Source organism: Polypterus senegalus, chromosome 10 (assembly GCF_016835505.1).
Source record: "Polypterus senegalus isolate Bchr_013 chromosome 10, ASM1683550v1, whole genome shotgun sequence".
Lineage (NCBI taxonomy): Eukaryota > Metazoa > Chordata > Cladistia > Polypteriformes > Polypteridae > Polypterus > Polypterus senegalus.
Genome location: NC_053163.1, coordinates 14,814,529 through 14,839,982, shown reverse-complemented (window position 1 = coordinate 14,839,982; position 25,454 = coordinate 14,814,529). Strand labels below are relative to the sequence as shown.

At 41.7% G+C, this 25,454-nt stretch overlaps 1 protein-coding gene across 1 annotated transcript in view; it reads right to left on the bottom strand.

Annotated features, from left to right (window-relative positions):
• The window catches only part of ift27 (intraflagellar transport 27 homolog (Chlamydomonas)), a 37,335-nt gene extending 15,800 nt beyond the window's left edge, over positions 1-21,535 (bottom strand). The window contains exons 1-3 of the mRNA XM_039765289.1: positions 21,233-21,535; positions 7,057-7,136; positions 2,823-2,882 (exon numbers count right to left, since the gene is read on the bottom strand). Of these exons, the coding sequence (XP_039621223.1) occupies positions 2,823-2,882; positions 7,057-7,136; positions 21,233-21,266 (174 nt within the window). The 5' untranslated portion in view covers positions 21,267-21,535. The remainder of the gene's footprint in view (positions 1-2,822; positions 2,883-7,056; positions 7,137-21,232) is intronic.
• Positions 21,536-25,454: the final 3,919 nt, after the last annotated feature.

Below are 25,454 nucleotides of genomic sequence, written 5' to 3'. Positions count from 1 at the left end.
AGAAGACCAAAGGTCTGAATTGATAGATAGATAGATAGATAGATAGATAGATAGATAGATAGATAGATAGATAGATAGATAGATAGATAGATAGATAGATAGATAGATAGATAGATAGATATGCTGTAAGTCGGTCTAATTTGAGGTGCTCCTCTCTCTCACTCTCAATGACCAAGTTTAATATTTTTGTCTCATTTGTTTAACTGGTTTCTCTTTATCTACTTTTAGGACTTGAGTGAAAACCTGATGATGATTTAGGTCATATTTATGCAGAAATATAGAAAATTCGAAAGGGTTCACAAACTTTCAAGCACAACTGTACATAAATAAACAAGAATATCTACACTATTGGAAGTGGAAAGGTCCGTGGCTCTGAGGCTAAGGATTTACACCGGCAGTCAGAAGGTTGCCGGTTCGAATCCCGTAAAATACCAGAAATTACTCTACTCCGTTGGGCCCTTGAGCGAGGCCCTTAACCTGCAATTGCTCTGTCCTGGGTATAACGTCAATTTGCATCCAACCAATCCAATCCAAGGTCCTCCAACTTTTTTTTTTTGTTCTTTATTTCGCCTTATACAATCATGTGTTAGGAATTTGTTAGTTTTCGCATACCCCTTGGGGTCAGAGCACAGGGTCAGTCATTGTACAGCACCCCAGGAGCAGTTGCAGGTTAAGGGCCTTGCTCAAGGGCCCAGCAGATTTGGCAGTGCTGGGGATTCGAACCGACAACCTTCTATATACCAGCACAGATCCTTAGCCTCAGAGCCACCATTACGCCCTAATTTGCAGGGAAAACCTGGGGTTTGGTGGCAGGATTGGCACTCCACTCACTATAAAAAACCTCACACTCTTCAGTGTGGTGCCAAGGTATCACCCGTTGCATCACTGCACTCGAATCTCAATCCGGGGGGTTCATCGTGTGATGGGTGCGGCAACCTCTTCCTCTATAATATTACAACGTGTGCTTCTGGTTAAATGATTAAGTCCAAATATTCTTGAACGTAATAGAAATGTGCCATTTTTCACCCTCTGATGGAGTTCCACAGAGAGCTAGTAAAGGATCAAAAATAACATCAAATTCGTAATCACTGACTCCGAAATCTTCTAAAACCATAAACATGCATGATTACACTTAAAATTTGACATTTTTATTATTCTGGGAGTGGCTCTAAGAGGGCTGGGACCACAAGTAAAGAATCAGACATCAAAAATATTATCAGATTCCTGATCAGCAACCCCGAAATAGCATAAGATGACATTCCACATATCTATATTTTAACCAAGTTTTGTGGAAAAGAATAACTTTGACCTGTCATATCCACTTAATTGGCAAACCCTTGGACTCAGTTGATGTGACACGTGCAACTTCAAGTCCTTTTGATCGTGTTTTGTTAAGGACACCTATTGGTTTACTCTTTATCAAAAAGGAGTAATTTCCTGCACAAACTATGGCCTATAAATGAGGGGTTTTCAGGTCTACAGTGACACAACAGATAAAAGGCTGAGCGATTTCTCACCATTGACTGGCTTATAGCTTTCTCACTGTGTGTGAGGATTTTTCATGTCCCATCCTCTGTCCCATATTGGTTATCACCATGGACTGCTGTTAGCTGCACATCCAAACATTGTGAGAGGGGGGCTACCTTCAATATTGCCAGTACCCAGCCTGATTCTCACCATAAAGGGACAAGTGCCTTCAGAAAAATGAAGGATGGACAAACAAAAAGATATGACTGATGAAGAACTGGTGTACACCCAAAACTCTGCGTAGAGCTCCTTAGGGACAAGCTGACAGAGATGGGAGTAGATTCGTACCTGGTGGCATGGATCGTGGACAATCTTACAGACAGACCTCAGTATGTGCTTCTCATGAAGTACAGGTCTGACATTGTGGTCAGCAGCACAGGAGCGCCACAGGGGACTGGACTTTCTCCGGTCCTGTTCAGTAAAACATACATCAGACTTCCGATACAACTCAGAGTCCTGCCACGTGCAAAAGTTCGCTAACAACACTGCTATTGTGGGCTGCATCAGGAGTGGGCAGGAGGAGGAGTATAGGAACCTAATCAAGGACTTTGTCTGGACCCCGTGATCATCAGAGGTGACTGTGTGCAGAGGGTGCAGACCTCTAAATACCTGGAAGTGGAGCTGAATGATAAATTGGACTGGACTGCCAATACTGATGCTCTCTGCAAGAGAGGACAGAGCCGACTATACTTCCTTAGAAGGTTGGCGTTCTTCAGCATCTATAATAAGATGCTGCAGATGTTCTATCAGATGGTTGTGGTGAGCGCCCTCTTCTACACGGTGGTGTGCTGGGGAGGCAGCATAAAGAAGAGGGACGCCTCACGCCTGGACAAACTGGTGAAGAAGGCATGCTCTATTGTAGGCACGGAGCTGGACAGTTTGACATCCGTGGCAGAGCGACGGTTGCTGAGCAGGCTCCTGTCAATCATGGAGAATCCACTACATCCACTGAACAGGATCATCTCCAAACAGAGGAGCAGCTTCAGCAACAGACTGCTGTCACCGTCCTGCTCCACTGACAGACTGAGGAGATCGTTCCTCCACCACACTATGCGACTCTTCAATTCCACCCCGAGGGGGTAAACGTTAACATTATACAAAGTTATTGTCTGTTTTACCTGCATTTTTATCACTCTTTAATTTAGTATTGTTTTTTATCAGTATGCTGCTGCTGGAGTATGCGAATTTCCCTTTGGGATTAATAAAGTATTTATCAATCTAGATTTTAATCTGTGGTTTGGGTGATCAAACGTCTTCAACCATTTGCAGGTAGCGTCAATCTCTCAGGTACTCACCACGCTATCATTGCTCTCCGGAAGGTTCACAGATTTGACCACAACATCCACTCCTGTTGTCTTTGGAGAGAGAAAAAGAAAAAAAAAAAAGAAAATCAATATCAGGGTTGAATGCCAAACAAATGTGGTTGTTACAAATTGATGTCACCAATCAAATGAAGCAGGTCAAAGGTTCAAGCAATCTTCAGGCCAACTGTGAGAAATGAGTGCTGTGTTAAGAAAGTTGAGAGATGTCCTTATATAAAGATCAGAAATTCCTGGCACTGGTTGGACAGGACTGAACACTTTTTTTTGGTGGGGGTTGGATTACAGATTTAAAGAAAAAAAAAATGTAGACGTGACCCAAACTATTCTATAACATTTCAGTAACTATTTACCACTCTAATCCTGATCATAAAATAGGTAATTACGATAGCAATTGACAAGAAGAATTCATAATTAATTGTAGAATTACGGTATTTGAGGGTTCCTCTTGAGGGCCTCTTTCTCTTGCACAAAAAATCGAAATCTAGTCAGCACATGGTCATCTCATAACAGGCCTAAGTTTCGAGTTTGGAATTTTTCTGTCCAGCTTTTTTTAGCTCTAGACTGTCCTCAAGAAACTGTGACACACAGACACATACTCATCATCGAGATATCAATGTTTTCGGTATCAAGGGACTTTAAAATATTGATATCCGTGGAAAAACCGGAGATCGAAATTTTTGACAAATCGAAAATTTTTGCTCCCCTCCCCATAGATTATGGACGGGGACGCAAAGCCAAAAAAAAAAAAGTGGGTGTGTGTTAAACAGTCACAGTCGAAACCACACTCCGTGAAAACAAGGAATTATACGATTAGGGATGCAGCAATGAGATCTATATGCAGTGAGTTCCAAGAATGGAATCCGATGGAGCATTTATAGGATCTCACGATACAAAATCCAAAATGCTTTTTTCACTTATGTGCACAAATAATGCTTTCACTTTTCTCATGGAACAATGGAAGCTCTAGTCAATAGAGCTGAGGTGCACTACATAGTAATGATGTCATGTGTGCATAATATGATTAAACTCTTTGTTCCCTGACATGCCTCACAATCAAGAAGTGAGGACTTCGGAGCACAGTTGTCTTTTCCTGAAGATGCCCTCGTCTCCAAGTTTTGGTGAAACACTTTCGTACATGTCTAAGCGACATGTAACAAAGCAGTGTCTGGTTCATTTAGAAGGCAACGTCAAGGTTAGGAGTAGCAACAAGATCTGGTCCCTCCTGTGATCTGAATGCTGCTACAAAGACAATGGATTAAAGGGCGTGTACGATATTCCATCCGTTCATTAGCTGAACTTGCATAAGGCATTAGGCAGGGAGTAGGCCACTGAAAGACAGACATTCACTTATGCTGGGCCAGTTTGAGAAGTCGAGTTTCACAAAACAATAGCAAATTCTTTTCATTGCGCTATAAGGATCAGCGACAGTGAACTACATTTGCGATGCTCGTTCAGCAGTCAATCCAAATTAGCTAATTTTCACGGATTGATAAACTGGCGGATTGCAAAATAAGATTTTTTTTTTTCCAGCATCTGCTTTTCTAAGTTTTACTGTAATTTTGTTGCAGAGCTCCTTTGCGTAAGGTGTTCAGTAATGGAGCCAGCGGACGTCTGTTTTTGCTGTGAATTTCCGGTTAACAGAGAGCAGCAAGGTAGACTTTACCCGAAAGGGAGAAAATTGGCCTTTATGTTCAAGAAAGTGGAGTAATGCACAAAGAAAAAAAAAGGAACTGAAGGAGTCATCCTGAGCAATTACACAAACGGCAAGACAAGCTGCTTTAATGAATTCAGACCTTTAAATTTTGTCCTTTAATTAAAACGAACACCGCCTGTCTGAGCCTGGATGAGCGAGCTTGTGTTAAGCACAGAAGCCCACATTTACAAATAGAAAAAGAAAAGATAAAGAAGAATTTGAAATTGCTGCTTAGTAAACAATAGTCTTGTTAGCTTAACAATAAAATGTGTCTGTTTTACTTGTAAGCTTGTTAAGGATTTGAGGCTTAGTCATTTTCTTCTTCTTCTTTTGGCTGCTCCTGTTAGGGGTCGCCACAGCAGATCATCTTCTTCCATATCTTTCTGTCCTCGTCATCTTGTTCTGTTACATCCATCACCTGCATGTCCTCTCTCATCACAACCATAAAACGTCTCTTAGGCCTTCCTCTTTTTCTCTTGCCTGGCAGCTCTATCCTTAGCATCCTTCTCCCAATAGACTCAGCATCAGCCTTGTATCTTGTCAGTATTCAACTTATGAACATTTGATAGATTTCTGGCTTTTTAAAACATTTGTACCACATTTATTACTTGTTTGTATGTGCCATACAATAAAAGTTTTGGTAAGACACAAGTACTACATAATTAAAATGGTAATCCAAATTTACAATTACACCTCTAGAATTAGGAAGGACTAGCTGATACACTCTTAAAAAATATAAATAAAATCCACCTTTATAATATAGTAAATGTATATTTTAACAGCAAAAAAAGATGCAGTGGAAGTAATGAGATTAAAATTATTAAAACCTGTAAATGCATGTTGTCATGTATGCACGTCAGAGGGTCCCCCTCTGGGGTTCCTCCCAAGTATTTAATTCCACTATGGTCTGAGAGGGGGAACATATGCTAACTGTGTTGTTTTCCTTTGCCTCCACATTGCCAAAAAAAATTGCCAGTGAGGACAACTGACTCTGCCCCTTCTGACCCCAGCACCATAAACTCCCAGACACCCAGAAGGAGGCATCACTTCCTGACTGCAAATCTGAAGAGACGAAGCTCCTTTAAACCCCAAGCAAAGTGATAAAAGGGAGCCTTGATAGGCAGTGATTTTGTTAGTCAGAACACTAGAGGGCAGTATTTGTTTTGTTTGAAATGGTGCCATTGAATGATATTTCATTAATAGTTTGAAAGTAAACGGGGATAGCCGGGTTGGCACCCTTCTCTTCTCTTATGACTCGTCACTCCCTCAGACAATCACAATGTACATTTACATTAAACTTGTGTTTAACTTCTAATATCAATTAAATGAATCAACATGTGAGACAGGGTGGCACGGTGGTGCAGTGGGTAACGCTGCTGCCTCGCAGTTAGGGGACCTGGGTTCGCTTCCCGGGTCCTCACTGCATGGAGTTTGCATGTTTTCCCCATGTCTGCGTCGGTTTCCTCTGGGTGCTCCGGTTTCCTCTCACAGTCCAAAGACATACAGGTTAGGTGCATTGGCGATTCTAAATTGTCCCACATTGTGTGTGTGTGTGTGTGCGCCCTGCGGTGGGCTGGCACCCTGCCCGGGGTTTGTTTCCTGCCATGCACCCTGTGTTGGCTGGGATTGGCTCCAACAGTCCCCTGTGACCCCCCTGTAGTCAGGATATAGCGGGTTGGATAATGGATGGATGGAGTATGTGAGACAATATATATATATATATATATGCTCAAAGAAATTAAGGGAACACTTAATCATACCAGTCTAATACCAAGTCAATGAAGCTTCAGGGATTTCAGTCTGTCCACTTTGGAAGAATAAGAGATTGTGACTCAACTTCTTGGCTGCAAATGAAAGTGACAACAGATGCACTGCAGAAGCAATGGCAAGACACCGCCCAAAAAGAGAACGGTGGCCACAGATAACTGAACTCTTTCCTTATCCTTCCTGATTGATTCTTCTCTAGTTTTGCGTTCTGCTAGTGTCCTTCCCACTACAGACAGCATGAGGCGGTACCTTAAGTGGGTTCAGGTGGCAAAGGCAATCCAGCTCTTCCAGGGTGGTACATTCATACGTGCCAATGCAAAAAAATATATTAAACAATATAACAGCTTGTAATTATCAAGGTCATTTTATTATCTTTAAAATAAATATATATGTGATTTATATGTAATATACTGTACATGTACTATTGATATTTTCTCTACATATTTTAATTAGTTTAAAAAGCATGTATTTTTAGGGTCACTAAACGATAAGCTCACAGAATTTCATTTTGTTAATAAAATATGGACAGGTTGACACATGTGGTCTAATTGTAAAATCACCCAAGTTAACACAGAACATAAGGCTTTACTTTGTCTTTTTATGTAGGAGCTTAAGTGTAAAAGTTTTTTTTTTAAGAGATAAAGAAAAAAAGTCTGAATCGGCTGATCCAGCAACATGATTATCGGTATCAGCCCTCAGAAACCTGATCAGAGCAGCCGTAACTATAATGAAATCAAAAGTACCCACCATTGTGTAATTCTTCTGAAAGTGGGTCCCATCACTTCGAAAGAGCTGGCATAAGGCACTCTTTCCTACTGTGGCATCACCTGCAAATTCCACAAAAAGAACGTTAGTCTCAGTCTGTGTAAGGAATATCAAACTACGTTCATGTTTGCATTGTGAAGTGCACGGTGTTACTGATGCTGTACGTGGGGTGAACATCAAAGTTCAGTGCTGATTTTGTAAGTGGCCAAAGGTCTGGTCCCATTACTAATACTCTGCATGTCAAATACAAAGTGTCCATCGTATGCGGTTCCCTGATTCATACACTGAGCAGCCCGACAACAGTTTACTGAACAGCCAATCATAAAAACAAGTACTGCAACATAACAAATAGTGTAGTGTTTCCCAGTGATAAAAAATAATAATAACTAGGGGGCTCTGACCCCTGCTCGCTTCGCTCACCCACCCCCGTGTTTGGTTTACTTGATATACAATTTAAAGAGATTGTTATTTTCATGGGAATTGTTACGTATGCATTATTTTCACTTTAAAAACTTAACGGCTGAACGCACGATAGATAGATAGATAGATAGATAGATAGATAGATAGATAGATAGATAGATAGATAGATAGATAGATAAGGCAGTATATAATAGATAGATAGATAGATAGATAGATAGATAGATAGATAGATAGATAGATAGATAGATAGATAGATAGATAGATAGATAGATAGATAGATAGATACTTTATTAATCCCAAGGGGAAATTCAGAAGGAGAAATTCATTAAGGAGATGCCGTAGGATCATCTGCTGTCTTTCTGCTACTGGTGAGCTGCCTGTTCTGCTTGTGGCATGTCATTGTTTTAAGAGGTGGGAGCACATGATGCGTGTCTGCCAAAAGCAATCCAACAACTGCTAGGTTAGATGTACGTGGACTTGTTTTAAATGATGGCTCACTGCCTTGTCTCGCGTGACGTAAAAATAATACTTGTCCTTTATTTCCGGCCCTGGGCGTAGTTAAATCTTTTTCTCGCAGGATGTAAAACGCTGCTCGCATTGTGAAGCGTGTGTAGGTTTGGCAGCTGCTGCCCATTGATTATTTTAAAGCCTGTACAGCCGCTGTCCTTTTTGCCACTTGGTGTCCCTGCTGCTCGCATTGTGAAAAGGGGGGGTTAGGGTGGCTAAACACACGCAAGGAGAAGTGGTCGGATCATCTGCTGCGAGCTGCATGTTTTGCTTGTTGCTTGTCATTGTTTTAAGAGCTGGGAGCAAGACAAAGTATCTAGCGCAGGACTTCAAATTGTCTACTGAGAAGATCATGTCCCATCTCCCTAGTCTGTCGCCCCAAGATATTTTTTTTTTTTATAATAGACAGATAATTTTCCTCCACTGCTGCTGCTGCCACAGAATTACATAAATAATCAAAATCTATTTCCCACAATTAGATGGTTCACCGAGTGTAACATTTCTTAACCAAATACAAAGTCTGATAAAGGCAAAGCTCAGAGTGGAGGTGGAGATCTAAACAGCAAAGAGTGAAACTACTCTGAATAACCTGGTGCAACCAACAGCAGGCCTGTAGTTACGATGAATGAACCTTCCGTGGCCGAAAAGTCTCCTAAAAAGACTCCTGCTAAACATATAAATAGCTGCTTAGCAAATGCCGTCCTTGGGTACGTGCTGCACTCTGTGTTCTGTAGGCTTCTTCTTATTGTTTATGTGCCATAAAGTAAAGCACACACAAATTCGACTGAGGGGTGAGTTGTTGCACTTGGATTATATATATATATATATATATATATATATATATATATATATATATATATATACAAACGTGCACTTGGGAGGCAGTCTAGGGGCTCAACTGAGAGTATGGTAAGGCACTAGCACCATTTTTTCCCGCTTCCACAGATCACCAGAAGGAAAAGCCAATTAAGACTCCACCTACTTCCACCTCTTTGTCATGCCCCCCTGCAGACCTCATTTCCACCTGAGATCCCACCCTTTCCTATCTTCTTCCTGTATAAACCAAAGCTTTCATTTTGTTAGCAGTCAAGATTTTTGGCTCAGTTTTATGTTACTACTGTTTTGATCCCAAAGTTTGCCTTCAGAGTATACGGTGTGGATTCCCCAACCCTTTAAAGTGGTTCTCTTGATTTTCTCTTTCACTATATATTCATCCATCCATTATCCAACCTGTTATATCCAAACTACAGGGTCACGGGGGTCTGCTGGAGCCAATCCCAGCCAACACAGGGCGCAAGGCAGGAAACAAACCCCGGGCAGGGCACCAGCCCACCACAGTTTATTATATACTAGCAAAATACCCGCGCTTCGCAGTGGTGAAGTACTGCATTAAAATTTTTATTAAGAAGAAAATTTAACCTTTTTAAACTGAGGGAAAATATGCCAATAATTATTTGTTAAGGATCTCTTTGTATACCACGTTGTCAGTTCGGCCCTCCAGTTGTAACATGACCAAGCTGTGCGCTGAGCTCACTCTTGAGCATGCAATGTACAGTTGGCCATGTGAACAGTAATCTTGTCTGAAATCTCACAGCTTGGATTGCTGCTGTCATAATCGGTTTGAGTTTCATGGTTTGTTTCAATTATGTTAGTATTTGTAGGATTTGTTGTATTGAAGTGACATTCGGCATCTGTCAAGCGTTGTAAGCACACAACCGGTTTCAGTGATAAAATCACATCCAGCTTTTGAGAGTTTAAACATTCATAAACATCAAAGTGTCCACTACTGAAATCGTCACCTGTCAATCTAAGATGTTTAAGAGGCATTGGCGGTTGTCAAAAGGTGTAAAATATTTGACCATTTCGGTACACTTGAAAGCGACAACCAAACAATTCAGCGGCAGCAATCAACTCACATGCAGAACCATAGGTGAAGGGCTTAAGCATTTCACTCTTCTAGTGCTCCTGTGTAGTATAATTATCTCCTGTACCGTCATCAGTCCACACCTTGAACCTGTCCCAGTCATTCAATACATAAGACACAATGTTCCTCCAGATATCAAGAGTGAGCCTGATATGGCCGTGCAATATGTAACAAAGAGAATGGAAAAGGTAGGTGGTATCTCCGGGCATGGAAACCACTCAGTAAGTGATAGTTCTTAGATCGATGGTGATCACCTTGATTGTAATAAACAAACAATAAAACAGCGGAGAAGCCGTGGATTAAATAAAAAGGCTGTAGTTATTAGCAGGGAGACGTGAATCCCGTGGTGAGCAAGGAAGGGAATGTAGAGACTGGAGCGACGGACGGCCTTATATAGGCAGGCAGCCAACAACGTGGGAGGCGTTGGGATGGGGGACCCAACGCCGCCTCACACGGTGACCGAGCTGCAGGCTATGGACGTATACAGTATATGTACGTAAGTAGGATTCAGTTAGCGTTGGGAACCCGTGTACCAAATTTCTTGAAGATGGGCCCATAAGTAACAAAGACTTGAAAAGTTCATTATGGCGGCCAACAGTGGTGTCATACCACCGAAATAAGTACTTACATTGGTTTCGGTAAGTGCAGGGAAGCCGCCTACCAAATTTCGAGAAGATGGGGCCATAAATAAGAAAGTTCAACATGGCGGACGTTGTTGACCGTTATGACCGTTACGTATAGAATTTCGAAATGAAACCTGCTTAACATTTGTAAGAAAGCTGTAAGAAATAAGCCTGCCAAATTTCAGCCTTCTACCTACATGGGAAGTTGGAGAATTAGTGATGAGTCAGTCAGTCAGTCAGTCAGTCAGTGAGGGATTTGCCTTTTATTATTATAGATATATACATATAAATATATACATTGTGGCTTGTGCCTCCTCCATACCGCGAGGGGTCGTCAGCCCTGGTTATGTTGGGGGCCTCGGGTAAAGGGCTTGGAAGACCAGCCCTGTAGGGACCCGTGGCCACCGACAGGCGGCGCCCCGGTGCCTGGATATCCCTGGAGCCCAGCACTTCCGCCACACCAGGAAGTGCTGGGGAAGACGACAGGGGACACCCAGACGGCTTCTGGGTGCGCAGCCGGCACTTCCGCCACACTGGGGCGTGGCTACGGAGGAATGCCGGGAAGCAGCTGGAGCCCATCCGGGTTCCTATTTAAGGGGCCGCCTCCCTTCAGTCGATGGTGGAAGTCGGGTGGAAGAGAGACGGAGCTGGAGAGACGACTGGAGGCAGCCAGGAGAGAGAGGCATTGGAACTGCGAGGCCTGGACATTGGGGGATCGGTGCTGGAGGCACTGGGGTTTGTGTGCACTGTATATAACTGTAAATAAATGTGTGTTGGGTGAAATACGATGCCCGCCTGTCTGTGTCCGGGTTCAAGTTCACAACATATACACACACACACGCACACATATCTTATATATAGAAGTCTACACTTGGAAGTGTATGTGTGTCTGTCTGTCTGTACAGCCCAGAAGTCCAAGGCTACAGCAATGAAGCTCAAAGAGTCAGCTAGGCAGCCCCAAGTTGAGAAGTTGGAAGAAGAAAGAAGTGCGAGGCTACAGCATGAGGCTGAAAGAAAGCGACTCCATCGCCAAAATAAAACCGCCAAAGGAAAGACAAATGATAGAGAAACTCGCTTAGCCGCTGATGGACAAGGGGGGCAAGCACATCTGCAAAACGAAACCACCGACTCTACATTTCCATTTTTTTCTGACGATTGCAATAGCTTGTAGGAGCCCGGGCTTTTTACAGAACGGGTTTACATGGCTAGTAATGGGTGTCCCAAAATTCATGCAAGAAGTACTTTGATAGAGAACACAGGTTTTTAATTAAAAATTGTAAATTTTGAATTGATTCATAAAGTATACAGTATAGGGTTATGTATGGAATAGCATATCGGGTAAATGGCCTCCATGGCTTTGCTGGCACATACGCACTCTTTTGTCGAAATTTTCCATGACCGTTTTACATAAATGTGGCTGAATTTCGTTGATACAGTGCTCAATTTCCTCCTTCAAGGCATGGGTGGTCGTGGCCTTGATGGCATAAACCTTAGACTTCAAAAAACCCCAAAGAAAAAAGTCCAACGGCGTTAAATCACATGATCTGAATTTTTTAATTAATCTCTTCACAGTTGATGAAGTTAAATCACTATTCCGACTATATTTTGTACGAAAATTGCAAACTGTATCTGCCAAACCTTCGTTATTTTTAAAATATTGCTCAACAGTGAAAACGCGTTGTTCTTCGTGTAGCGCTCCATTTTTAATAACCCTGAACTGTGAGCTGTCATGCTGTCTTTTTTTTGTTGGCAACACTTTACCGCACAAATGGCGACAAATTCAAATCTTGCGTGAATTTTGGGACACCCTATATGTCTGTGTGTGTGTGTGTATATATATATATATATATATATATATATATATATATATATATATATATATATATATATATATATATATATACATACATATATATACACACACATATATATATATATATATATACATACATATATATACACACATACATATATATATATATATATATATATATTATATATATATATATACACATACACACTCACCTAAAGGATTATTAGGACCACCATACTAATACGGTGTGTGACCCCCTTTCGCCTTCAGAACTGCCTTAATTCTACGTGGCATTGATTCAACAAGCTGCTGAAAGCATTCTTTAGAAATGTTGGCCCATATTGATAGGATAGCATCTTGCAGTTGATGGAGATTTGTGGGACGCACATCCAGGGCAAGCTCCGTTCCACCACATCCCAAAGATGCTCTATTGGGTTGAGATCTGGTGACTGTGGGGGCCATTTTAGTACAGTGAACTCAATGTCATGTTCAAGAAACCAATTTGAAATGATTCGAGCTTTGTGACATGGTGCATTATCCTGCTGGAAGTAGCCATCAGAGGATGGGTACATGGTGGTCATGAAGGGATGGACATGGTCAGAAACAATGCTCAGGTAGCCCGTGGCATTTAAACGATGCCCAATTGGCACTAAGGGGCCTAAAGTGTGCCACGAAAACATCCCCCACACCATTACACCACCACCACCAGCCTGCACAGTGGTAACAAGGCATGATGGATCCATGTTCTCATTCTGTTTACGCCAAATTCTGACTCTACCATTTGAATGTCTCAACAGAAATCGAGACTCATCAGACCAGGCAACATTTTTCCAGTCTTCAACTGTCCAATTTTGGTGAGCTTGTGCAAACTGTAGCCTCTTTTTCCTATTTGTAGTGGAGATGAGTGGTACCCGGTGGGGTCTTCTGCTGTTGTAGCCCATCCGCCTCAAGGTTGTGCGTGTTGTGGTTTCACAAATGCTTTGCTGCATACCTCAGTTGTAACGAGTGGTAATTTCAGTCAAAGTTGCTCTTCTATCAGCTTGAATCAGTCGCCCATTCTCCTCTGACCTCTAGCATCAACAAGGCATTTTCGCCCACAGGACTGCCGCATACTGGATGTTTTTCCCTTTTCACACCATTCTTTGTAAACCCTAGAAATGGTTGTGCGTGAAAATCTCAGTAACTGAGCAGATTGTGAAATACTCAGACCGGCCCGTCTGGCACCAACAACCATGCCACGCTCAAAATTGCTTAAATCACCTTTCTTTCCCATTCTGACATTCAGTTTGGAGTTCAGGAGATTGTCTTGACCAGGACCACACCCCTAAATGCATTGAACCAACTGCCATGTGATTGGTTGATTAGATAATTGCATTCATGAGAAATTGAACAGGTGTTCCTAATAATCCTTTAGGTAACAGTTGTGCTGCCCAACTAAGGTTGAGATCTAATAAGCCTATTTTCATCCATCCGGCAGTTGCTCTTTGTTGGTCGTGTTAACGTTTACTGTGCACCGTCATTTGAAATGTACTTTGTACTGCATGTACTAATAAAAATGCACTGCATTTTTCATTCCAACAGACGGCACATAGCAAACATCAGCGCTGGTTTTGAAAATCCCATAACAAAATGGCATATACTGTAGTAGAGACATACACTAACTGATCAAATGTTTTAGAACACTGCATTTTTCTTCCTTAAGATTTAATCAGTTGAAATCCAACGAATGGCCTAAAATGTGGATTGACAGGGGTTCAAATTGAAAGTTTAGATTAGCAATAACTGAAAAAAAAAGAAAAATTCAGACTATTACAAATGGGCCTTCTTCAGGGAACAACTAACAGATTCCAACTTACAGATGTTGTGCAGCAATTAAAGTAAATGAAGCCTTGTAAGTTGAAACAGACAGTTTGCACAGGTGTCCCAACTTCTGATGATTACTTAAAAACCTTCTGTCTGTCTTTAAAGCAGAGTTTACTTTTTCAACATTTCAAGTCATTCATTCCACTCGTTCCAATGGATTAAATCTGGAGGAACACCGAGGTGTCCTAAAACCTTTGACAGGTGGTATGGCCACCGCACAGACAGACACACAAACACCTGTCCATTTATTAAAGTCGGATGCTTAAAACAATAGGCCGGGGGAGATAAAATACATGCAATATTGCAGACCCATTTGGTAATTTCCTATTAATACATCTATATTAACGGTTTAATACTGAAATATTTAACATCTGATTAATTATTAAAATAAATTCTGCATTAAAAAAAAATCATTCAGACATTTTTAACTGGATCTGAAAGCAGACGGTCCTTTTTCTGAACCCGCGTTTTCTATTGCAGCAACCCAGAGATTCAAAGTCTAACCTTTCATGATCAGAAGCTTCATAAAAAAAAAGAGTCATAAATCAAAATTCAACTTATGAACATTTTACAAATTAAATTGGATCACAGGGCATTTGTGTTTTTTTTTTTTTTTGGTTACTAGGGGGCTCGGCCCACCTGCTCGCTTCACTCGCCAACCCCCAGACGTGCTATCCACATTACGGCTCTCACTCGCGCATATGGAAGCAGACGTACAATTTAAACACATTTGTTATTTTCATGGTAATTACTACATAAGCATAATAGAACTATTTTACATTACAGCGAGTAATTGACCATAGCAAAAAATAGTGAAGCGTAATAAATTGAAAGAAAATTTTTGTTTCATGTTGCGTTCGAGGTATTCGTTGCATAATACGTTTTTTTTTTTCTGTTTGGCATTGAATTTAACACGCAAATACTTTTTAAATTTACACTTTTACTGTAAAACTTCAATAAAAACAATATTTGGAATTAACTTTTTATCAATATCGCATTGAACTGTGATTCTGTATTTGGAGTTAGATCGTGACAATGCAACGCATAACTGTCCGTGAGTGAATATCGTTTCTTTCTCTCTAATAAATAAACAGACTTTTTCGAATGTTTGTCCCTGTGATTTGTTAATTGTCTTAGCAAAAGCTATTCTAACGGGAAACTGTTAACATTTTAATACGAATGGCATATCAAGATCTCCTTTTGTGTCTAATGTCATCCCCTGAAGATGTACTACATTACCTTTCTTGTTGCCTGTTACAATTTTACACGTCAGAATTGTTCGACCAATTTTCAATACAACTAGTCTTGTTCTACTGCATAGCCCATCATTCAGACAGAAATTACGCACTAATATTACGATACATCCTTCTTTCTACAGTAATGGAAGACCAGACGGTGTTAACGGTTGTAGATATTCTTCACGATATTGTAAGTTAATGTTTTCATCTTCCACACCATCACCACCAACATCAACATAATCTATTGATACGCATTTAACCAATCTGCTGTACAACCGATCGACATTTGTGGCGTTAATTCGTTTGACTTTATCGTTTCTTGGTGCTAGGATTGCCCGTGTACTCATTTCTTTTGTTTGTAACCCTTCGTGATGAAATTCTTCAATAAGATTTGGACATAATAAGTCTTCTTTAATTGGGAACTTAAAGTGAGGAGAACATTAAAATGTATAAGAGCTGAGAGCGCAGGAACTGTGGCTGACAAAATCATTCACACGAATGAGGGGCGATGGACCGCGGGCGTGGGCCGTGAACCGGAAATGGTGGAGAGGAGGGCGGGACTTGAAAAAAATCTCATGGCAATAGTCTTGTCTCAAGATTTTCTTTTATAATAGAGAAATTCTTTTTGAAGCACAACTGACTGGGTAACAGGTATAAAAGCTGCACCCTAATTAAACCAACTATTTTATCAATATCAAAGTCAATTCATTTACAGAGCACATTTAAAACTACATCTGTAATGTTGTACCCAGAGTGCTTTACATTAAAACATACAATAAACAGAAGGAAATTAAAAAGAGTAAAATACAATAAAACTCAATACAAAAAACAAGAGGAGGGGACCATCGGTATCACTGAAAGTCATGGAAGGATGGAGAAGAGAAATGCGTCTTTAATGGAGTTTTAAACAGATCAGCTGAAGGTGACCCACTAATGTATAAGGTAAAGAATTTAACAGGTGAGGTACAGCAAGAAACCCCCCCTTAGTACGAGTGTCCACAAGAGACTATTGACCAATAGATCCGAGCTCTCTGGATGGCTGGTGTACAGCACACAATTCACATAAACAGGGGGGAGCAAACCCATGCAGTGATTTCAAAACCAGCAGTACAATTTTGAAATCTATACTAATAAAAGGCAAAGCCCTCACTCACTCACTCACTCACTCACCACTAATTCTCCAACTTCCCGTGTGGGTGGAAGGCTGAAATTTGGCAGGTTCATTCCTTACAGCTTCCTTACAAAAGTTGGGCAGGTTTTATATCGAAATTCTACGCGTAATGGTCATAACTGGAAGCAGTTTTTCTTTTTTTTTTTTTTACCGTGTCCTGTTCGGCTGTGAAGCAATCAGAATTGATGTCTGAATGCTGGCGACTAGCCTTACAGTTTTTTTCTCTCAGGTGGAGCGTTACAGCTTCTGCTGACGTCACGCCTGATACCAAAACTTTATTAAAAATATTTTTAGATGTTTTAAGATTCGAACCGACACGGAGACAAAAGTGAAAGAAAAAGAAGTGAGAGAAGGAAGAGATGGAGGTAAAGGGGGAGGGGGGTTTCGTATAGAATAAACAATAAATGAACCAGAATCCGCTTCTAGACCTGCAGAAAGAGAGGGGGAACAAAAAAAACCACAAGACAAAAACATTGCTGCATCAGCTACATGAAGATATATAAAAGTAAAAATGTTTGCTGACAATCATACAGTAATTATTACTGAGGCATTTAAGGCCACCACAACCTTAGATCATGTGCTGAAGATGTCCAAGTCATACTTATGAAATCACCATGTGAGCACCTGTGTGTGTACGCACGCTTGTATGTGTAAGGTTTCTCTATAGGAGCATCCAATAGTGAGTGTGAAGGGCCACAGACCTGCCCCCAAAACGTGCGGAAGATGGAGGGAGTTCCAAGCCCAGAGATCCAGAGGTCACCCCAGAGCGGAGACCCCAGGGAGGCCGTCACCAGAGAAGCCCCAACCCCACCTGAGAGGCGCAGAGGATCACCCCGGGGTCACAACCAGCAGCCGGCAGAGTCCCGGAGATATCAACGGCAAGCCCTCAGGCCCGCCGCAGCCGCTCCCCGAGTCGGCCGGGCCCGAACCCAGCAGCCCGGGACCCGAGGGCACCCACCCCGCCGAGGATCCAACAGAGCCCAGGGAACCAGATCCCACCAGGCAGCCACCGGGAGCGACCAGACAGATGCTTAAGGCAGGGGGAGGGTAGGCAAAGATGTTGTAGTATTGCCAGATGTCCCAGGAGAGGGGAGGAGTCCAAAACCCCACCTGACATATACAGTCACACACAAACACAGTCATACACTCCCTCCCTCATGCTCTCACATACACATACAACCCAAGACTTACAAGGATGTACGCCAGACACCCATTCACACTCCCCCACACACCCTACCTAACTCTGGTCCCGGTGCTGCCGTACCTGAGGTACAGCCATTCCTGGACGTCAGAGTTAGCCCCGTTCCGCAGGGGTAATAGTGAGCAGGCACCCCATCCAACGTAGAGCAAAGCAACCCACCACTCCAGACCACAGGCAGACGGCCAGCTCCCACTCCTAGCCTCCAGCCCCGGGCAGCTAACTGAGAACAGAAGTGTGATAAGACCTCTAGTCTCCCTCCGCCTGCTCTAATGTAGTGTTGGTGTGTGCTGATAAGGTGCATTTTGTGGTTGGGGGGGGCGCAGGCAGTGCCGGCACCATGTGGCCTACACCAGCTGATGTTGGAAGCAGTTTTTCTCCATTTACTGTAATGGAGATGAGCTTCAACGCCGTGGGGGCGGAGTTTCGTGTGACATCATCACGCCTCCCACGTAATCACGCAGTACATAGAAAACCAGGAAGCCCTCAAAAAAGCGCTGAAGAAAACATGCATTATATAATTGAGAAGGCAGCGAAACAATAAGAAGCGAGCGAGTGACATATACAACCATATTCATCAGTTCTGCTACTTCGGAAACAAAGCACGATGTAAACCTACACTTTAAATTAAGTTCATAGACAGGCTGCCGCTGGCGTTTGTAATTTAGTGCCTGCCCATATAAGGCCGTCCGTCAGCGGCAATCCAATAGCAAACTGCCACTAAATATTCACGGGTGAAGGACTGTGCTTATGGAGAGGAAGATGAGATGGTCAGGGTGGTGTTTGACACAAACTCAGCGAAACTGCGAGAGAAAGTTTTAAGTGCCAGGACTAAGGTAACATTAAATACAGCCATGGACATAGCACGAGATGGCACCAGCACAGCTGGGAACCTTCGATGCAAGTACACAGAGTGGCTCACGTGAACTGACGCAGTGCACAGATAAAAAGCAACAGTTCCAAAGAGCGCTGAACAAAAACAGAATTACACAATTGAAAAGGCAGCAAAAAATATGAAGAGTCTGATAAGCATATTCATAAATGCAGCTACTGTGGAAACAAAGCACATGGTGGAAAAAGTCAATGTCCCGCTAAAGGAAGACAGTGTAAAAAAAAACAAACGTGCATGCAGTGTGTCAGGTCTCAGATAAAGAAGAAGACGAGCTGTTTATTGATGCAGTAAGAAACGAATCGATGAATGAAACCTGTCATCTTTACAACGATTGACAAACACGGAATGTAACTTGAACACAACACATCCTACAAATACGAACCTGATTGAAAGAAATAATGATAATCAAATCCTTGATGACAGCAACACTCAGTAACACTCACAAAACAAATACTGTATATTGACAGTCATGTTACGTTATTTTTAAAATGTTCCCTTTTCTTTTTCTACCTTTTTTAACACACTACTTCTCCGCTGCGATACGCGGGTATATATATATGTATATATATATCCCGCTCTACATACTCGAATAATGGATACTTTATTTGCCATCAATGATTGTTTTGGTAAAGCCATACTCAGTGTATTCATTAGATGAACGGTAAAAAAGTAAGAGCGAGGGGAGGATGACTCATTGAGGCATGCAGGCTGTAGTGCGCGTCAACTCTATCTGAATTGCGCGATCACATTTGAAAAAATATATCTTTTCAAGTTCTATTTAGTCCATATGTGTCAAACTCATCCGGCCCGGCGTGTAATTATATCCGGCCCGCGAGATCATTTTATATACTGTATTATTGTTATTAAAGCCCGGATATATGAAGCGCTGGTAACACAATAAACTACAGATCCCATAATGCAGCGCTTCAGCTGCCTTGCCGAACGCTTACCGCTTACTAGAGTTATTGCGCACTGACTTTGCACGGCGCTTTGGTGACTTTGAAGAACAAAAAACGTCCGTCTACATGCGGCTCGAACCTTGTGCATGTTTGGTAGCACATATCTGTGTGAGAAACTCTTCTCAGTGATAAAGACTAACAAAACAGCACACAGGAGACGCCTCACTGATGAGCACCTGCAATCCATCCTGAGAATCTCCACAACACAGAACCTCACACCAAACAGAAACGAACTTGTGGCCAAAAAAAGATGCCAGGCGTCCAGCTCTAAAATGACATATGAGCAAAGACAACTGAATGATTTGATTTGTTATTGCACGTAAGAGCGGGAGTCAACCGTTTTAACAAACAGCGTATTGCACTGATACGAAATATCTGTGTGTGTATATATGTAGATATGTATGTATATGTATATATATGTTTATATATGTGTGTGTGTGTATATATGTAGATATATATGTATGTATATATGTGTGTGTATAAATATATATATATATATATATATATATATATATATATATATATATATATATATATATATATATATATATATATATATATATATATATATATATCAACAACACTCATCACTCACAACAGTGACAAAACAATTACATTGACAATCAGGTTACGTTATTTTCAAAATGTTTCCTATTCTTTTCATTGCTTCTTTAACACACTACTTCTCCGCTGCGAAGCGCGGGTATTTTGCTATCAATTATAAAACTAACTGGCTGCCGGTGTAAAGAGGCTAAAACTGGAGATATAGAGGCAAACTTTTTTATGCCTCACCCAAAAAAACGAGCAGCAGCATTCCGTACCAACTGCAACTTGCGTATCAGGGATTTACAGTCGAGTTACAGTAATCAAGCCGAGAAAACAGAGTAACGTTCTCAAGATCCCTGGGAGATTTTATAAAAACAGGCTTAACCTTGGCTAAAAGATGAAGTTAGCAAAGCCACTCTTGAACTCTGAATGAATCGGTTTCTCGAAAAAAGAAGTTACTGTCAAAAATAACCTCAACTTGAGGTTTGCAAAAGTCCATCAAAGAGCCAAGAAGTTCAAAATCGATTCGAGCTCTGGCTGCAGGACGTTCACTTCATTTTGATTTAGTTCGAGAAAAATTATTAGTTAATTTCTGGAGAAGGTGGACGTGAAATCGCGGACATACTAATAATTGGAAAAGGAAATCACACCACAGCGTGTCAACTACGAGAATAACAGCTTTACAGAATAAAGTGCCACTGACGTAGCAGATGTCAGTTGGTCAGTCTTGATTTTACGGCGGTTCTCATTGCTAGTGTTATGCAAAACGACTGCATGTTTTCATTTGACAGCGTGGAATAAAATCCGGTTTCAGCACGGGTGGCTTTTTGAGTTTCCTGACGCGTTTTCTGTCAATGATCATCTTTCGTAGCTCGTGTATCCGATGACGCCTGCCGGTTGGATATCACTGTAAGCCCTGACGAGGCTTTTAAAAGAGAAGAGGTTTCATTACTATGAGGACGTCTAAACTTACGGCCACTCCAACCACGATCAGTTAGTCTTACCTGACAAAATGCACTTCGCTCTTAGTTTCACCATTTGAGCAATGCAAACGTCTCCACAGAACAGTCGTGGCACGTTCTTCCAACTTTTCAGTTAACAGTTAAAGGGCGCCTGTGCAATCTTAACTAAACTAATCGGTACTATAGTCTTAGTTCGTGTACTAACAGTAAACTAATAAAATCATAAGGATAAATTACTCGGGATTCTCTAAGCACAGTTTTGCACCATCGCATTTCTCGCTCAAACAACTTCCGCTTGCCAACGAGTTGCCGCTCAGTTCCTTAGCAACCTAATCTTTGCATTCAGAGAAGCCAAGGCTGCTGCCACTCACAAGCATAAGTGTTCTCATTTGACGAACAGTTTTAGTCCCGCCCACCTCTCAAGCGTTTCTTTGATTGGCTTAATGATAATACACAAAGGCTTTGATTGGCTACCTTAGTAACACGTTGGCTGACGGCCGTCGAGAAACATCGATGCGATTAGAAAGTTGTTCAATCCCCGCCCACATTGAAATGAAGGGTTTTGGGGGTTTGAAGGTCATGCTGTGCGACACCCACTGCGGCAGCGCCCGGAGGGATTGTGGAGGTCAGTAGTTCAGCCGCTGGACTTCGCGGTGCATTAAAGCAGGTCTTATAAAACGTAGTTTTATGTAACAACTCAAGTTTAATACAAACAAACGACAATCCCCGGTGATTACTCAATATATCTGACAATGAATTATACACAAGCGGGCGTTTGTAGAAACCGTATTGTTCACGTGCGTGCTTAAGCGAGAAGAGCGCGTCAGGATTTAACCGCCGACATTAGCAGCGTTTAAATGATGCGGTTTAAATGTTCTAGTAGAAATGAATCCTTAAACAAAATTAGCGGAAAATATAATGGCTTTTCTAGCAGTGACCCTACCGCTACAAAACAGCAATCATTGCATTTTAAAATATTACTACGGATGCTAAACACGGCCAAGGTGCAATAATTACATTCGGGTCAGATGAAAAATAATTTACAGGCAAATGACTGTTACAATATTAACAACTGACAAATGAGTTTTAGCAAATATAAATCAGAATAAACGACCCTAGTTGATATTCTCGTTATATTTCTCATGATAATCACAGGCTCGTCCACATTATGCACTGCTTCAAATAAAATTCCAATATTTAGATGCAGCCCGGATCGGCTGAAGGGCATCAAATAAGGGCCGTCGACCCAGTGGGCTGCAAATGCCAATAATGCATCTGCAGTGCCTGTGCTTGCAAGTTTGGCATACTAATATGCATGTGGCAACTAAACTAAAATGTTCACATTTGTCTTTGTGCCATCTGTTCATGCAAAAGGACATTTAGTCCATTTAGAAATAGCAGTAATAATTAAAGAGACAAAAATCACTGTGGCAAAAAACAATTACACTAAAAATCAATTACTGTGCTCTGTAGAACAATTTGTAACGTGCGAGAACATTGAGTTCACAGAACTAGGTACTTCTGACCATTCTACGATTCACCATATTCCTGCTTACAAATAAAAACTGAAAACTGTAAAGCCGGTCAATAGAACACTTAGAAAGTTGACCAGTGAGACAACAGATGAGCTTCAGGATGGCTTTGCCTGTACAGACCAGAGTGACTTCCGAACTGGCACTTCCAACATACATTCATACTCTGATGCTTTAACTTTCTAGATTGGTTTTTGTGAAGATGTTTGCATTCCAACAAAAACAACTGTGATGTTTAGCAAACAATAAGCCTTGGTTCACCCCATAGCTCAGACGACTATGCCAGGACCAAGAGTTTGCTTTCAGATCTGGCAACTTCAAAAAAGCCAAGTACATCTTGGAGAGAGGCATCAAAGGTGCCAAAAGAAAGCATTCAGATAACTGAAAATGGCAGCAAATCAGTCTGGAGAGGCCTTCAACAGGTCACGAATTACAAAAAAACAAACTGACCCACTCTGGCTAGTTATTTTAAATGAGCTGTAAAACTGATTTAACTAAGACAATGGGACATAAATTGACCCAATGGTCTCTGTTACTACTCTACACCCCTCTTCTTCTCAGCTTCCCTCTCCCGTCATTACAGCAAAAAGATGTCTGCAGGTTATTGAAGAAGCAAAATATTAAAAACAACAAACCTGCAGGCCCAGCCCTTATTTCCCCCTCCACACTTGGGCACTGCCGACCAGTTGTCTTCAGAATCGGCAGACATTTTCAACCATTCTGTTCCTGCCTGCTCCAAGACCTCCACCATCACTCCACTTAAACCACAAAGGCCACAGGCCTAAAGGTCTACAGCCCAGGAGCTTTACCCTCGGTGGTAATTACGACTTTTGAACGCCTTGTTCGGACATACCTCAAGATTGCTATACGAGACTTCCTGGACCCATTTCAGTTTGCATACAGAGCCCTCCTGCTTGAGGATGAGGCAGTGAATTGAGGTCCAATCTTTACTTACCACCACCATGACAAGCCAGGAGCAGGTGTGAGGATCTCATTTGTCGACTTTACGGCTGGTATCAATACAAATCATCCCAAAGCTCCTAGATAAGAAACTCACCCAGTTCAACCTGCCATTGGATCACAGTCCTCTACAGATAGGAATCGGTAGACAAGGTGGGCCGCACTCGCACTGACCCATTGACCCCCAAGTCCTTTACCCCACTACTCTTCTCAAGGTGGGCCGCACTCGCACTGACCCATTGACCCCCAAGTCCTTTACCCCACTACTCTTCTCACTTTATACAAAGGACTGGATCTCTGGTGATGTGTCTGTCAAGACTTCGTAAGTTTGCACAGGATATCACACTAATTGTGCAGTCTCAAAACCTACAAGTAGGAGAACTGCACACATCAAAAACACCCATCGGAGAATATTCTTTTAGCATCAGCTGAGGAAAGTTGGGGTAAAATGTGAAACCTGGGATCATACATGAAACTAGTTATAAAACCTAAAGCTGTAAATGCTCTGGCATCTCAATTCAAACAGTTAATGAGTCAATAAAACATCCAATACCCTCTAGTACCTGCATTTAAAAAACCTTCAGTTAATTTGCAGAGCTACTGTCCTAATGTTACTGCTTCAACAAAAAAAAAAAATTTATAATCTCTAACATATCTCTCACTAATAGATAAAGAGATATCTCTCTATCTATCTATCTATCTATCTATAGTGGGGCAAAAAAGTAGACAGCCACCAATTGTGCAAGTTCTCCCAGTTAAAAAGATGAGAGGCCTGTAATTTTCATCATAGGTATACCTCAACTATGAGAGACAAAATGAGTAAAGAAAATCACATGGTCTTGATTTTTGAAGAATTTGCAAATTATGGTGTATACCATTTGTTGGCAATGACAGAGGTCAAACATTTTCTGTAAGTCTTCACAAGGTTTTCACATGTCCATGTCACTGGGCAACACGGACTTTCAACTCCCTCCAAAGATTTTCTATGGGATTGAGGTCTGGAGACTGGCTAGGCCACTCCAGGACCTTGAAATGCTTCTTATGAAGCCACTCCTTCGTTACCCGGGTGGGGTGTTTGGGATCATTGTCATGCTGAAAGACCCAGTCACACTTCATCTTCAATGCCCTTGCTGATGGAAGGAGGTTTTCACTCAAGATCTGATGATACATGGACCCATTCATTCTTTCCTTTACATGGATCAGTCGTCCTGGTCCCTTTGCAGAAAAACGGCCCCAAAGCATGATGTTTCCACCCCCATGCTTTACAGTAGGTATGGTGTTCTTTGGATGCAACTCAGCATTCTTTCTCCTCCAAACACGAGTAGAGTTTTTCCCCAAAAAGTTCTATTTTGGTTTCATCTGACCATATGACAGTCTCCCAATCCTCTTCTGGATCATCCAAATGCTCTCTAGCAAACTTTAGACGGGCCTGCACATGTACTGGCTTAAGCAGGGGGGACACATCTGGCACTGCATGATTTGAGTCCCTGGTGGCATAGTGCGTTACTGATGGTAGCCTTTGTTACTTTGGTCCCAGCTCTCTGCAGGTCATTCACTAGGTCCCCCCATGTGGTTCTGGGATTTTTGCTCACCGTTCTTGTGATCATTTTGACCCCACGGTGCGAGATCTTGTGTGGAGCCCCAGAGAGAGATTATCAGTGCTCTTGATTGAGGGAGATTATCACTGGTCTTGTAGGTCTTCCATTTTCTAATAATTGCTCCCCCAGTTATTTCTTCACACCAAGCTGCTTACCTATTGCAGATTCAGTCTT